At 49.9% G+C, this 14,830-nt stretch overlaps 2 protein-coding genes across 3 annotated transcripts in view; both read right to left on the bottom strand.

Annotated features, from left to right (window-relative positions):
• Positions 1-1,627: 1,627 nt before the first annotated feature.
• CUNH10orf82 (chromosome unknown C10orf82 homolog) lies at positions 1,628-6,889 on the bottom strand. The gene is made up of 5 exons (XM_040991771.1): positions 6,835-6,889; positions 4,393-4,611; positions 3,313-3,499; positions 1,989-2,083; positions 1,628-1,879 (listed from the first exon to the last, which is right to left on the bottom strand). Exons 1-5 carry the CDS (start codon positions 6,887-6,889, stop codon positions 1,734-1,736), a joined length of 702 nt encoding a protein of 233 aa, XP_040847705.1. The 3' UTR covers positions 1,628-1,733.
• Positions 6,890-12,620: 5,731 nt separating this feature from the next.
• The window catches only part of HSPA12A (heat shock protein family A (Hsp70) member 12A), a 119,306-nt gene continuing 117,096 nt past the window's right edge, over positions 12,621-14,830 (bottom strand). Inside the window, exon 13 of one of the 2 annotated variants that reach the window (XM_040991768.1) lies at positions 12,621-14,009. In XM_040991768.1, coding sequence (XP_040847702.1) covers positions 13,372-14,009 — 638 coding nt within the window. In that variant the 3' untranslated portion in view covers positions 12,621-13,371. The remainder of the gene's footprint in view (positions 14,010-14,830) is intronic. The other variant, XM_040991769.1, reaches the window with a different exon arrangement.

Below are 14,830 nucleotides of genomic sequence, written 5' to 3'. Positions count from 1 at the left end.
AGCATGTGTAAGAAGACAAAGGAAGCAATTCAAATAGCATCAAAATCATAGAGACCAGATTAGCAAACTAACCTTGAACATGCCTTTACGTATCCATATTAAATAACAGAACGTAAGGAGTAGAGACAGTACAATGGCTCCTGTGGGAACAAACTGGCGGTGAGCCTTACAATGACCTCAGGTTCTTGGCACAGGAGGCATGGGAAGGGGAAGAGCTGTGAATTCTGCCCAGCTGAGGTGACATAGGATGCTGTGATTTCTCACTTGCATTCACAAGGGAGGGAAAACATAACATTTCACTTGGATGTCGGTGAAGACAAAGATGAAACGTGTTCCATGAAGCTCTGCAGCCTCCTGACTCCTCACCTGGGAAGCCTGGGATGGTCCAGGGAGCATTCCTGCCCCAGGAACCGCTGATGACCCTACTGGCTGACACGTGTTGAGCTTTATGACAATAATGGCATCTGTCACAGCTCCTGGAACTTACTGTAATAATTACTTTTCATTCTCTTTGAAAGGCAGAGGTGGGGAAGCTTCCTTACTCTGTTTCATCACCCATCCAAGTCCCTCTCAAATGCTAGACCCAACTGAAAGCCAGAGGCCCGGCTCTCCCTCTGAGCCTCTCTTGTATGTGGCAAGGACTCAAGTCTTGGAGCCATCACCTGCTGCCTTGCAGGGTGTGTGAGAGCAGGAATTGGAATCAGAGACAGAGTCGGAACTCAAGCCAAGCACTCTGATACGGGACACAGGCGTCCCAGGTGGTGTTGTGTCTGCACCAACCACCCACCCCTGAACTGCTTTTGACTTCTTCTGAGTGCCACTGGGTGTGTGTGTGTGTGTGTGTGTGTGAGAGAGAGAGAGAGAGAGAGAGAGCAAGAGAGAGAAAGAGAGAGAAGAGACAGAGACTAAGTGTGTTGTGGTGTGACTCCATGTGTGTGGTGTGACTGTGTGTGTGTGTCCTCATGGGCCACAGCGAAATCTGCTCACTAGTGCTTGGATGGAATTGTGTTCCTCAGAACAAATACCATGGAGTCCTGGTCCCCAGGACCCCAGATTGTGGCTTCTTTGGAAATAGGGTCACTGCAGGTGTCATCAGTGAAGAGGAGCTCATGCCAGAGTAGAGGGGACTTCAACTCCAATGGGACTGTGTCCTTCTAGGAAGATGGCCACTTGATGATGCTGACACACACGGGGGGGATACTTGAAATGAAGAAGGTGGGAGTGGAATTACCCAGCAAGGAGTGTTCAAGTTGCTTCAAGCCACCACAATTCCATTGTCAAAAGCTACTACTTGGGGGATGCTTTATGATGTCAGCCCCAACAAATGAATATGGCTGGCATCAGCCACCTGATACCCCTGGGAGCATGGATCCTGGAAAATTAGGCCTGAGGTGGGCGTGGCATCTGTACTAGTGTTAGAGACGGGCCGTGCGAGGACCCAGCATGACCGTGGAAACCAACTGGCTAGAAGCAGGGTTGGGACAGCATGGTGTTAACTCTGACACACCCTGACCTTGAGAAACCTTTAGCACGACCCCACAAGACCTTTAGCATGCTGAGTAGCATCCTCTTTTACTCCCACATGCCTCAGGAGTCTGCACCATTGTTGTTGTGTCACTGCCCAAACAGCAGTCAGAGAATGTTCATTGTAACAAGTCTTCTTCATGCACTAAGGTGTCGGCTGATTTTGATGTGAGAATAGTAAGCTTTCCTCTTTAGGGGCCTCTGTGCATTTAACATTCTGCATAGCTTGCTGAGGACAGTGGCTGCAGGTACAACTTCCCCCTGTACCAAGCGTCTGGCTTCCGAGCGCAGCCACTTGTCACCGGGGTGCTGAAGTCCTGTCTCAAGGGTCTTTGCAGGACTGGGCAGTTTCCATCTGGAAGAGAAACTGATTACATGAGCTGAGAGTGCCGGCAGAGAGGCCCTGGCGAACCTCACATCCCCTCTCAAGGGGCAGGAAGCAGGAGAGAAAAGACTTCCCTTACCTGGCACAGAGAAATCTGGGTAGCTGGGCAGCAGCCCTTGGTGGATCAAAACTTCAGGAGGAGGAGTGGGACGTGGGGCGTTCACTCCATAAGTTCTAAACAATAAAAGCCATTAATGATAAAAAATAGCAAGCATAAATAAAATATTTTATGAATAATAAAATATTACATAATAAAAATATCACACAAAAATTTAATAATGACAAAAATGCATAATAATACTGGTCCTAGGTGATTATGGTATATTTATTTATTCATTTTTGAAGATTTTATTTATTTTAATTGGAAAGTCAGATTTATAGAGAGAAGGAGAGACAGAAAAATCTTCCACCTGCTGGTTTACTCCTCAAGTGGCCTCAGAGACTGGAGCTCAGCCAATCCAAAGCCAGGAGTTTCTTCCAGGTCTCCCATGCAGGTGCAGGGTCCCAAAGCTTTAGGTTGTTCTCTACTGTTTTTCCAGGCCACAAGCAGGGAGCTGGAAAGCAAGTGGAGCAGCCAGGATAGGAACCAACACCCACATGGGATCCTGGCTCATGTAAGGTGAGGACTTTAGCCACTAGGCTATCACACCAGGTCGTGGTGTATTTATTTTTAATCCTTACAATTTATTCCCATTTTATAGAAGAGATAAATTTGAGAGGCCTGGGGAGATGGCTCAATGAGCTAATCCTCCTCTTGCAAAGGCTGAGGTTGCATACAGACACCAGTTCATGTCCTAGCTACACCTCTTCCCATCCAGCTCCCCACTTATGGACTGGGAAAGCAGTAGAAGATGGCCCAAAGCCTTGAGACCCTGTGCCCATGTGGGAGACCTGGAAGAAGCTCCTGGCTCCTGGCTTTGGATCAGCTCAACCACTTTTTTTGGATCATTGTAGCCACTTGGGGTTAAACCAGTAGGTGGAAGATCTTTTTCTGTCTCTCCTTCTCTCTTTTTTTTTTTCCAATAGAAATAAATTATCTTTTTAAAAAAAAAAAAGAAAGAGAAAAATTGAGGCCACAGGAACCTCTCTCTGCAATGCCGTGGTATTCTCTAACACCTCATTTCCGCAGAACCTTTGGTCCTAGCCACCGCCAAGACATAGTGGGAAGAAGGGGTGAAGCTTCCCAACTTCTCCTTACAATCCAGTGAAGACCAGCAGCAGACTGTTGGGAAAGTGAAGGGTGGCTACTGGGAAGACCCTGTGATCCCAAACATAACAATCCCCTTCACACAAATTGGACATAGTCCAGCTTGATGCTACAATGGAACATCTGGTCAACCCCTTCCCCATATCTGCTCTTCTTTGACCTCACTGTCCATGGTTATAACTTAAGTCATACTTACATCTCATATGGCTTCAGAAGTGCCCTCCTGGCCTGTTCTGTGATGTTCACAAAGTCCTTGTAGCAGTTTCTGGCCATGACATTGTACCTCGTGGCACAGCCAAGTTCAGTGACGCTGGCTCTGGGCAGGTAGCCTGCCCAACCAGGGATGGGCGGTTCCTCGGGAGGTTTCCTTATGTGTTTACACTCTGTAAAACAGATACCATGCTGTCCCATTGAGAAGCCACATAGTGGACAGGGGACTCTAGGTAGCTGGTACCCCAACAGTCAGCCCAGGGCCGATCTCAGACTGGGGATGCAGCATAGGACAGCGACTGGTTACTACTACATGCAAACCCCAACTTAGCAGGTGTTTTTGCAATTATCTAGTTACCTCATACAGTGTGGGAGCATGGTCTTAACATTCCCTCCACCAATGGTAGAAGGTTATTGAGACCTGGAGGGAGTGAAAGGAGACTTGGTCAAGGCCACACAGACAGCTAAAAAAATGCTGTGGGGCCAGTCGGATGTAACTCCCAAGTGCCTGCTTCTCTCTTGCCTAGATGACTTAGTACTGAATGTGAATGTGAATTAGCATGTGAGTTAGGTGATAAAATAGAGTTTGAAATGGTATGTTGCTTTTATAAGAATAAAGCATTGAAAGGCAGATTGTTCAAGTCTCTTAATGGTGCTGGAAGGTGATAGAACTGCTGCGGACGGAGTGCCTGGATTGGGTAACTAGCTCTGGCTCCCAACGGTCTTCCTGCTGGTACAAGCCTTCAGAGGCACCTGCCACTCACATGGATAGACTGTCCATCTCCTGGTCCTCAGCCTAGGACTGTTGAGAGCATTTGGGAGGTGAACCAGTGTTGGGAGTACTCTGTCTCCCAAATTTTGGAAAGAAGGAAACAAGGAAGGGAGGGAGGGAAGGAAGGAAAGAGGAGGTTGGGAAAAGGGGGAGAGATGGGAAGAAAAGATACTGAGTATTTGCATGGAGTCTTGAAATCGTGCTGGGTTTGACATTCTCTTTGGTAACTCAGTGGCTACTGCGCTCTATCTTGAAAGCAGGGGTGAAGGGGAAATGGATGAGGAGAGCCCATACCCACACTTAAGGGGTGGTACTTCCGGTAGTAGTCATACACGGCCTGCTGCACTGTCTCCTCCGAGCACACGGGCTTCAGTCTGGGGGTAGCGGCCACCTTGCAGTGCAGCTCCTGCAGCCGGGCTTTGTACCTGCGCGTGCTCTCCTGGAAGGTTTTCAGGCAGTGGCCCATGTCTTCCTCGCTGGAGGCTCCCTCGCAGCTAACGTACGGCACAAAGCCTGCAAAAGCCAGTGGAGTCACAGCCTTGACCGAAGCTGGCTGGGTGTGCAGAATCCACTTAAACTGCCCCAAATGTGGGCATCCGCCCACTCAGCACTTCCTCCTGGGGCCAACAAAGCTGCATTTCCTCCAAGGCCATTAGCACAAGCAGCGCTGTTGTTTCCTCCATGGCTGGGCCCTCCCAAGGCCACCAGAAAAATGACCTTGGAGCTGGGGCAGACAGGCACAGCCCCTTGATGTCAGCCTGCATGGCAGATGGGGAAAGCATGTAATGGGCCAAAATGATGGGCTGAGGAGCCCCGGAAATTATTCCTCTTTCTAGAGAGAGAAAGCTTATTTCCCTGACACTTCCCAAGTGTAATTTGGGATCTTTCCTGCTGGACCATCAGGAAATTGAGGGCTTATTAAAAAGCAGAGAGCTATTACACACAAAGGTAAATTCTTTATCTGTAAGATCCACCCCCAGGACAATTTTGCACCATTTCCACCCACTAAGAGATAAGCATCGAGCATGACCGGTGAGGCACAGCTCTTGGTTTAAACTGGAGGCTGAATCCTCAGCAGTATGATGCTGTGGCCATAAAATCACTTTTTAAGAGACTAAATGAGAAAAAACAGGTTAAGAACTGAGCTTTAAATGGCAAAAGTATGTGTGTGTGTGTGTGTGTGTGTGTGTGTGTACACATTAGGGACAGACCAACATTTTTCCCTTGGTTCCAATGTCAGGAAAGTCAGGTTTCAAAGCTGATGACAGCAACTCTCTCTCCAAACCCTGTGATAAGCCACCCCCAGAGGAACCACACTGCCGATCCTGTTGGTGCTGCAAGTCCTCCACCTGCCACTGCATCACCTCAGTCCTTGGGGAATCACAAATAGTCATTCCACAGAAACCCAGGGGTCCAGGGACAGTCCCTTCATTCCACACTAGCAGGCCCTACTTTGGCCTGTAAATATTTTATGAGAGTGTACATATGCATGGTGGAAGGGCACAAACACACACACACACACACACACAAACACACGAGGAGGTGGGGGGAACACAAACCACCTTCACAGGGTCTCACTAAGGACCATCTGCTGGCTCTTCTAAACCTTAAAAACAATCCAAAAAACCTTATGGAGTGTGTTGAGGTGTAGCCTTGCAGCCCTAATGCCTGAAACCTGGGGATGTGAGCTATTTGGAAGTAAGATCTTTGCAAATGCAATTAGATCAACGAGTTAGAAAGAAGATCCTTCTGGATTTGGGGTAGGACCTAAACTGAGAAACTGGTACCTTCAGTGTAAAAGGAGAGAGATTTGAGACACAGCAACACAAGGACACCGTGCGGAAAGACCCCAGGAAGAGGGAGAGAGCAACTAGAATGACACTACCTTGAACCAAGACCACCCATGGAGCCAGCGGTACAGGACTGTATCCTGGCACCAGCACAGCCCCTCCCTACAGACTGACTGCAGAGCCTCCAGGTCCACAAGCAAAAAAGATCCTGTTGCTTTAGACCATCCATTAAGGGTGGTTGGCTATAGTCATTCTGGACTACACCCCTGCTCTAGAGTTGTCTGTTGACTACAGAGAGGTTCCTCTCTTATAGATGTACACTGGGCAGGCAGGGACCTGAAGCTTGGTGCATCAGGATCCAAATCCTGCCTTCTCACCTCACCAGGAGCACAGGGTATAGCTGGGACTGTTCCCCAGCACCACCTCCTCCAGACTGTATGTGAGAGCGGGGAGCCTTTGGGGACCACAGAACCTGCCACTGGCAGGGATACTGTGAGGTTGTAAGTTCCCAGCAATCCAGGAGTTGGAGGATGAAGAACTTTTAGGTCAGGTGAACAGCTCTTTTGATTTTCCAGCAGCAAGACTTTCACTGTTTACCACCATGACAGCCCTAGGAAATCGGGGCCCTTGGCCACCTTCCTTTGAGGGATCACAGGAGAGAATGACAATGTCATTTGGTAGGGACAGAGAGCCCCACCTGGAAAGGACAGGCCCCGGCTTATTTGTGTCTTCGGAATCTTTTGTCTATCCTGGTCCAGACTCACCCATCAGGCATTCAGTGCTTCCTGCATCCCAGGCCACCTCTGGGAACTCAGCTATCGGGGATCAGCACTCTGTTTAACACCAGAGCACTTGTGCAGAGCTGGTTGGCCAGGTAGGCATGGATGGTGGGCCAGACAAGGACTCAGCCCGAAACCACCATTCTGCCAGCCATGTCCACACTTACCACTGTAGCCTGGTGTGATTGGCAGCATTCTCATGAAGGTCTTAGAAGACTCCATGACTTTTGTTCTCTGTGAAGGAGGTAAAGGGGAATGAAATCGTCTCATCAGAAGTCCCTGGCTTAAGAACGTACTATACTAGAGCTCAGAACGGAAGAAAGACTTTGTTCAGGGCTGGGACGAAGAGGCAGCATCATCCATCATCTTGCCTGACAAGCACACACACACACACACACACACACACACATACACACACACAACTGGCTTCAGATTTATCCAAGGGGACCACTGCACTTTCCATTAACCTGGTAAAGGTCTGCTTCCCATTCATCCAACTTTCCATCCACATATCCATCTATCCATCAACCCACCCACACATCAATCCATCCATGTGCTTGTCCATCCATCCATCCACACCAGGGCCATGGAATGTGACAGAGGCCAGGAATACCAAGAGCAAGACCCAGGAGCCTTCAGGTGAGAGGAGAGATGAGGCACCCACACCACCAGGTGGAATCAGTTGCAGTTGGAATGTCTGCTTCCATCCCCCAGCTCCAGGGACATCTGGTAACCTCTAGACACATTGTTGGTTGCCAGGGGATTGGAAGCATCTGGAATCTACCAGAAGAATGCAGTTAAACATCCCCCAGTGCACGGACACACGCCCACAACGAAGAATCAAGAGTGAGCCCTGCTGGAAGGGCTCAGGAACTTCTTTGACAACGGCATGGATTCCCAGCTGGGTGAGCAGAGACCCGGGGCTCCATTGTAATACCAATTTATGTGAATGTTTTCTCTGATGCAGGTGACCTCTCCCTTCTCTGTGGGCAGTGCCTCCCACCCCCAACGCACCAGGGCCTGCCTTGGATTCTGTGGACAAGACCATGTCCCACCCTGCACGGATAGGTTCTTGAGAACAACACCTCCAAAGCCAGGTTAAAGGGCATCAGGCTGTAGAGGAGGGCCAAGTCATCAAACAGCTCAGTCTCCACCCGCTTAGGAGTAGTGAGGCTCATGGGTGGCCCTACCATCCATCCTACAGAGCTGGCTGTGCATCTACCAAGAGTTGTTCTCAAAGCACTGCCTGGGTTGACTTCCTGAAGTCCCTCAATAGTCCCCCCATTCAGAAGGGGACAAAACCCAGCAGCATTGACTGGGCAATGGTGTGCAGATGCCACTGAAGGAAAGAGCTATCCTTGTGTAATCGCCACAGCTTGGGGTGGAAGAGGATGATCTAAACTCCGAGGGTCGGGATAGCAGCAAAAGGATATCAGCTGGAGAAGGCGAGTAGGGAGGAGCTAGATAACATCAGTAGGAAACACCCCCTCCCTGCCGTCTGCAGGATCACCTGGATCCCCCCCGCTGGAGGCCAGCTGGGTCCTCCACTGTGCCTTCTCAGCCTCACCGCCCTGAGACTTTCCTTTGTGCGGTCACCCTGCGCGGGAAGCAGGGTGACCTGTGCGCTCTCACCCCAGTCTCCGCCCAGCGTCCTCGCCCCTTTTCCTCCCCTCCCCCTCGCCATACCTGGATCCCTACCGGACCAGACCGACCAGAGAACAGAGTGAACTAGAGATTGGGGTACCCTGTCCCCCACCCCCGCAGCGCCCCGCCCTCCCAGCCTGGGCAGGACGTGCGGTCCACACATTTGCCACAAGCTGTCTGCCTTAGTCGTCTCCCACAGTGGGACACAGGGCTATGTGAGCAGGGCTTTAGGTCTCTGAAACTGGACTGCTGGGGGCGCGGGGAGTGGTAGAGCGGCGGGCAGGGGCATGGATGTCCTCCCGTTTTCCCTCTGGAGTGCCGGGCTAAGGCAGAGTCCCAGGCCCTGGCCCCAAATTCTGGCAGTGTGAGGGGCCGGCAGGCGGCGGTGGGGCTGCAGGGAAGACCCGTCCAGGGCTTAGCCCCACCACGTAGGCGCATGGGCACAGGTGCAGGGGTCCATGCCAGCAAAGGGCTGTGTGAAGCTAGTAAGGTTGCCTCCTGAGACTGCGATTTATGGAAGTAACGGAGACCGTGCCTTATCTGACTGGAGTGAAATTCACCAAGAAAATCACACTGGTGTGAACCAGGCAGAGAGGGAACCGACGGCTCTCCCAACCTGCACCAGCTGCTCCTTCCAGTGCAGGAAAACCCAGCGCGGCTGTCTGGTGACACTGCAGCCCCCCAGCCTCTCTTCTACTGGCAATTAAGCCTCAGATGAGGCCTACCATGAGGCAACATCTTCATTCCACTCTTGGAGCCCTAGAAGCTTCTAGGACCAGCTGCAAAGTGTGACCCTGGTCTGGCGCCAGGAAGAAATCCAAAGCTCTGAATGCAGTTACATGTGCCTGCCAGGACGCCCGAGGCCAGGGCACTATCCCAGGCCCATTGAATTTCTAAAATGACTTTCCTTTGGGTGCAGTGAAGTTGTCAGGCGTCCCCAGACCTAAGTGCCTCCTCTCCGGCTAGCCAACTTTCTTCTGGGACGCGCCAGCCGCCTTGGTTCCCAGCACATGAAAGCAAGGCGGGGCTGGTATGGTGACAGTGACTGTAGATCAAGCTTACCTGAGCCAACAAGGGCCCTGCCGACCAACTCCACCTGACACAGGTACAGGGGGGTGGTCCATGATGCCCCATGCTTTGTGGCACTGACAAACCCAGAACAGAAACAGAGCCACTACTGCTCACACAAGATCCAGAGTTTTTTCTTTATTAGACATTGGTGAAGGCAAGAGTTTATAGATACGATCCTGTCAGGCTTGTGAACTGCTGTGAAGTTTGGCAAAGTGTGGGCTTTTTCTCATGGTGAACCAGTCCCCAGTGGTTGAGATTTTTGGGGTACTGTTTCCTATTTCAAGCAGATGAGATGGGGGCAGATATGATGGCCAACAACTGCGATGCTGGTCATCTCTGTCGGCCATTTCCCAGCATACATACATACATCATACATCATACATGGCATCATCACGGCTAATACATCTCTACAAAGTGAAATTCCATCTCCGGCTAATAGTGCAGTTGACTCCTGCTTCTATTGGTGCATGCAATTCATTGCTACCCTGGCAATTAACCAGACGTGGACTCTAAAAGCTAAACTTGGTCTAGATAACATTCTAAGGGTGAGGCAGGCTCTGTCATCTGGACTCATCTCAACCCTCATGCTGCAAAATCACTTGTTTGCCGCCCTCCTCTTCCCCATGCTGTCCTGTAACTTGTAACTTGTTGTTCAACATTCATGATTGCCTTCTGGGTACAGAAAGGGTAGTTACAGAGGAAATCCTTGATGGCTCTGCTTCCAAGAAACGTGCCCATCAGACAAGAAGGCCAGGGGCAACTGAGCAATGAGTCAAGACAACAGGCCTTCTAGAAACATTCTAAGATTAGGAAATGTGTCCCAGTGTAATTACCCAGTGTTCTTATTCTAGAATATTTCTGCAGGTGGGGATGGATTTGAAGGTCTCATTTAAAGAGTTTAACTACTCAGGCTGCATCTCTGGGGCCAGAAGGAAGTCCAATAAAATTATCACACCCTGTCCATCATCTATTTGCCAAGATTGCAGATTTCCATCAGTTCATAAAAGAGAAATAGTAGCCAAGGAGATATCATCAATGCAAGGAGGGAAAGGCTTAACATTAGCAAAAGAAAAAAGAAGAGGAAGTTGACTATATTATTCATGATTACACTGAGCCCAGTAGACAAGCTGCGTTTAGCACTTGATGTCTTCCCTTGGTCCTGGAATATTAAAAACATCACACCCAAGAGACCACATGGTACCCTTGGAGTGATTGCTTTGCCTCACAGGGGAGAGCTGGATGGCCCTGCAGGATGTAAAGAATTTCACAGGCTTTTCTGTATAGGACCAGAATGTTCCACTTTCTAACTCTGGACAGGAGAATGGATTCATAATGCTTGGAAGTTGACCAATGGATCTCTGGGAAGGATGTGTGTGTGTGTGTGTGTGTGTGTGTGTGTGTGTGTGAGAGAGTAAGGGTTGATGCACATACTCAGAGGGGCCTGACTTAGGCACCTCCATCTTTCTACACACACATAGTCCCTAGCTAGACATCAGCAAAAATGGATGATGCATGGGTGCAATTAAGAAAATAAGCTGTGCAAAATTTAGGACAGCAAGGTCAACAACAAAAGCCATAGAGTATTATTTCAAACAAGACAAGCGCGTGGTAGAAATAAACATTCTGTACAAGATTCTAACATTGTATATACATAAAAGATTACTCGGAAGTAAGCTGAAAAGTCTTCTTTGTAGAAGAATATGGCTGGCAACACCAAAGAGAGACCCTTGACAAAGCTTTGGAGGCAGAGCAGGCAACAAGGGAACACTAGCAAACGCTTGGCACCTGCCATGACGGGATGGGGCTCACGTTCCCTGGGTCTGTGGCTTGTGGGTGCTTCACATTCTAGTAGGAGTTCTGCAGCAGGAGAGGTGAAGAAGGCGATGTGACAAAATGAAATTTGAAAAAGCGATTTAAAATCTGCATATCAGCTATGCTAATGGGTCTATTCCAAGTCTGTTCGCTCATTCTCTATTCAATCATGATGCATGCCTCCAGTTATTTGAAATTGGAATGAATTCCAGCAGGTGGAAAAGACAGTTTGGAAAAGATCAGATAGGCTGAGTCAGATTCTTGAATTTTTCTTCCTTAGTTGATTCCCGATGCTTGGAGGTATCAGGAGACCCAGTGTGGGAGATCAGGTCTGTTCTTAGTCCTTCTCTTCTGAATTCTTTTTCCTCTTAGATCCATCCTATACAAGTACCATCCCCAAGCCAGGGGCAGGCCAGCCCACTCACACAAAGCATGAACTGTGGCGCCACTCACCACAAGTCAGCTCTCTTCCAGAGCGAGCCCTCCATGAGGCCAGAGGGTGCAGGTTGCGGTCCCTGTTTCAGCTTCAACAAAACTGAAAAGTTAGGAAATTGCATTTTCAGTGTGACTTTAAGCACTTGTGGTATAGCCTAAAGATGCCCCCTGTTCAAGAGTCAGGACCCAGGCTCTCATTTTTAACAAGCACTCACATGATGCTGATGTAGTGAGCCACAGATCTGCCTTGAGAAAAAGTAGTATAATTCATCCAATTATTTCTAGACAGAGTTTTTAAATGGGAGGGTTCTAACAAAATATTTTATGGACGAGATTCTCATCCCAGAGTCCACTACTGAATTCCTCTTGAAGGGTGGAAACCAATGGTCAGAAGCCCAAGAACCTAGAAATGAGGAGCAAGGTGGGGGAAAGCTTTTGGGGGCCAGGAGCTACTCCAGACTTCTGGACTTGGGGGTGGAGACAAGGCACAGGATTCCTGCTGGGATTAGCTAGAATAGCTAAAGTTACTTCTGAGCTCAAAAGTTGGGACCCTGGTGTTCTGGGAATTACATCACAGGCCCTGCGGTTGTAGCCCTCACCCCACCCTAGGGGTTGGCTTTTTGCTACTTCAGTTACCGTTGCTCAACTGTGGTCCCAAAATACAGCCTGGTGTATGGTAAGGGATTTGGAGAAGAGGTGAAGACATTCATGTCAACTTTATGACAGTTCATTGCTCTAATTAGTCTACTCCATTAACCGTCATGATAATTCTCACTGTGCCTAACTTATAAATTAAACTTTAATCATGAGTAAGACTAGATAGGAAAAAAAACATGGAGAAAATTTTCAAAAGTTCATGGAAAAATTCGCATTGTCATTTAATTACATTTTCCCACCAACTTTTGGAAGCTCTTGGTAGCAAGGGTTCAGGACTAGCCACGGTGGCAGGCATCCTCTGGGGGTCTGGCTCCCGCCTTGGGGAGCAGGACTGATACAGTTCGGGCTAGGTCAGGAATTCCTGAATAGTCACTTCCATCACAGCACATTTTCACCTGCTGAAGAGCTGAAGTGTCAGTACTTCTACTTCTGACAACCCCAGCAGAGGAGCTTAGAGTTTCCCTTCACTGAGCCTGTTGGAATTTCAATTCTACAAGAACCTAAAATAGTGCCCAGTGTGGGCTGTCTTCTCCCACCAGCAATCATCACACCAAGTCCCCACTGAATCACCACTTGTTATCCCAGGATGATGAAAAGAAATTAGCTGCAGATGGGTGGCATTTTGTAATTGACTGCCATCCAAAAACAACATTAAGGAAAAAAATTTCTCCCTTGAATAAAAGATCTCCCTTGAAATCTAGGAAGACAGCAACGGAGCTTCCAAGCAAGCTCTCCTAAGCAGAGAGCTATGCAGAACCAGCTCACCCATAGCTGTACAAGGTGCTGGCTCCCTTGTCAGACAGCGGGTCCTCCACTCTGTCCCTGTGGGAATGAGCTACTCTTCTGGGGTCCTGGAATTTCTTGGTCCCAAACCTCAACCCTCATTTTTGGCAGTTGTTCTGACTCCAATGTACCCTCAACAATTCTGATCTATTTCTAACCCTGGTAATTACGTTCTCATCTTCCCTGCTGAAATTCAGATAGACAATGGCAAGGGGTCAAGGTCAGGGACAGGACAGTCAAGACTGAGGTCAGTAGATGCAGACGAGGTGAGTCCAAGGGGAACAGGCAGCATGGAGGGGAGGTTAGTAATTTAAGAAGTCGATCCCTACTTTGACACTCTTTGAGGTGGCTATATCAATGGCCGTGGCCTTGATCTCGGTGTCCCCAAACTGCATAAGGGTCTGGATTTCCCTCCGGGTGGGCACCGCTGTGCCACTGGTGCCCGTGAGATCCAGGCGGAGCGTGCCACACTTCTTCACCCCAGGGTCGGTGATGAAGCTGACGCTGTCGTCCTCGGCACTGTAGATGTTGATGACAATGACCAGCTGGGAGGGCTTGGCAGGAGTGTAGCTTCGCTTAACCAGCTCACCCAAGGCCACAGACTGGTCAGCCGAGATGAACTTGTCAAAGACGTCGGTGCACCAGCGCGTGCCATCCTTCACCAGCAGCTTCTCGGGCGGGTGCTTGCCCTCCACGTAGCGGTTCAGCACACCCACCCCATAGGTGAGCGGGGACCGGCGCACCTTGATGACGGCTGGGTCCAGGCCGAAGAGCACGGCGCCCTTGAGGATGGTGAGGCCCACATCCTGGGGGATGACGATCCTGCACTTGTCGCCAAAGGCAGCCTGCACTGCCTGCTGCAGGAGTGGCGCCTCAGCAAAGCCACCTACCAGGAAGAGGAACTTGACCGTGGACACCTCGGGCTTCTGAAAGAGGTCCCCTGGAGAGGGAGAGGAAGGGAGAAGGTCCTGACTCCATAACCAGCAGGCCAGGGGGGCACTGGGAATTACATGACACTGTGGAGTAGACAAAACCCACACTGACCAATCTTACAAGGCAGCTCACTGAAGAAAATTCTCCTGGAGTTATTATCCAATTGAGAGACAGAAAGCGCTCCCGTGCACTGGTTCACTCCCCAAATGCCTAACACAGGATCCTGCTGCAACTCAACCCAGCTCTCCTACATGGCAGCAGGAAGACAGCTGCTTAAGCCATCGCCTCCTGACTCCCAGGGAGTGCACTAGCAACAAGTGGAACCAGGTAGGGCTGCACATTGATCTCAGGCACTCCCATACAGAGCACAGTTGTCTTAGCCAGGGCAGCCGTCTGATCAAGAAAGGCAGGCTGCATACAAAAGTGCTCTGGAATCAAGGCTAGCTGGGTATAAACCACATTTTGGGGGAATTTCACAAAAATCCCTTCCCACACTAGGGGATGTGATCTGGTAGGCGATGAGTGGGAAGAGGAGGCAGGGCTTGGGCCCTGAACAGGGTCCCAGGTAAGTGAGGACTTCTACTGTGTCCTGATAAGGAAAAGACAGTGCACTCCACGGGGCCTGTTGCCCCAGGACCATGTGGCTTCTCAGCTCCCAGCTGACTGTAGGGTCTTACCTGGAACCCAGGAGAGGGCAGGCTCTCACCTATTTTGTAGGGCCTGAGGGGAGCAAAGGAGTCTGTCCCCAGCATCCCCAACCCCCAACATGTCCCAGCCTGGCTCACTCCCTTAGCTTCTGGCCCTGGGACCCTGCCAGCCTGACTCTGC

This window comes from Ochotona curzoniae, unplaced genomic scaffold (genome assembly GCF_017591425.1).
Source record: "Ochotona curzoniae isolate NIBS_2020 unplaced genomic scaffold, NIBS_Ocur_1.0 contig_66, whole genome shotgun sequence".
Taxonomy (NCBI): domain Eukaryota; kingdom Metazoa; phylum Chordata; class Mammalia; order Lagomorpha; family Ochotonidae; genus Ochotona; species Ochotona curzoniae.
The sequence above is the reverse complement of the archived record's forward strand: the minus strand, read 5'-3'. Positions and strand labels throughout refer to the sequence as shown.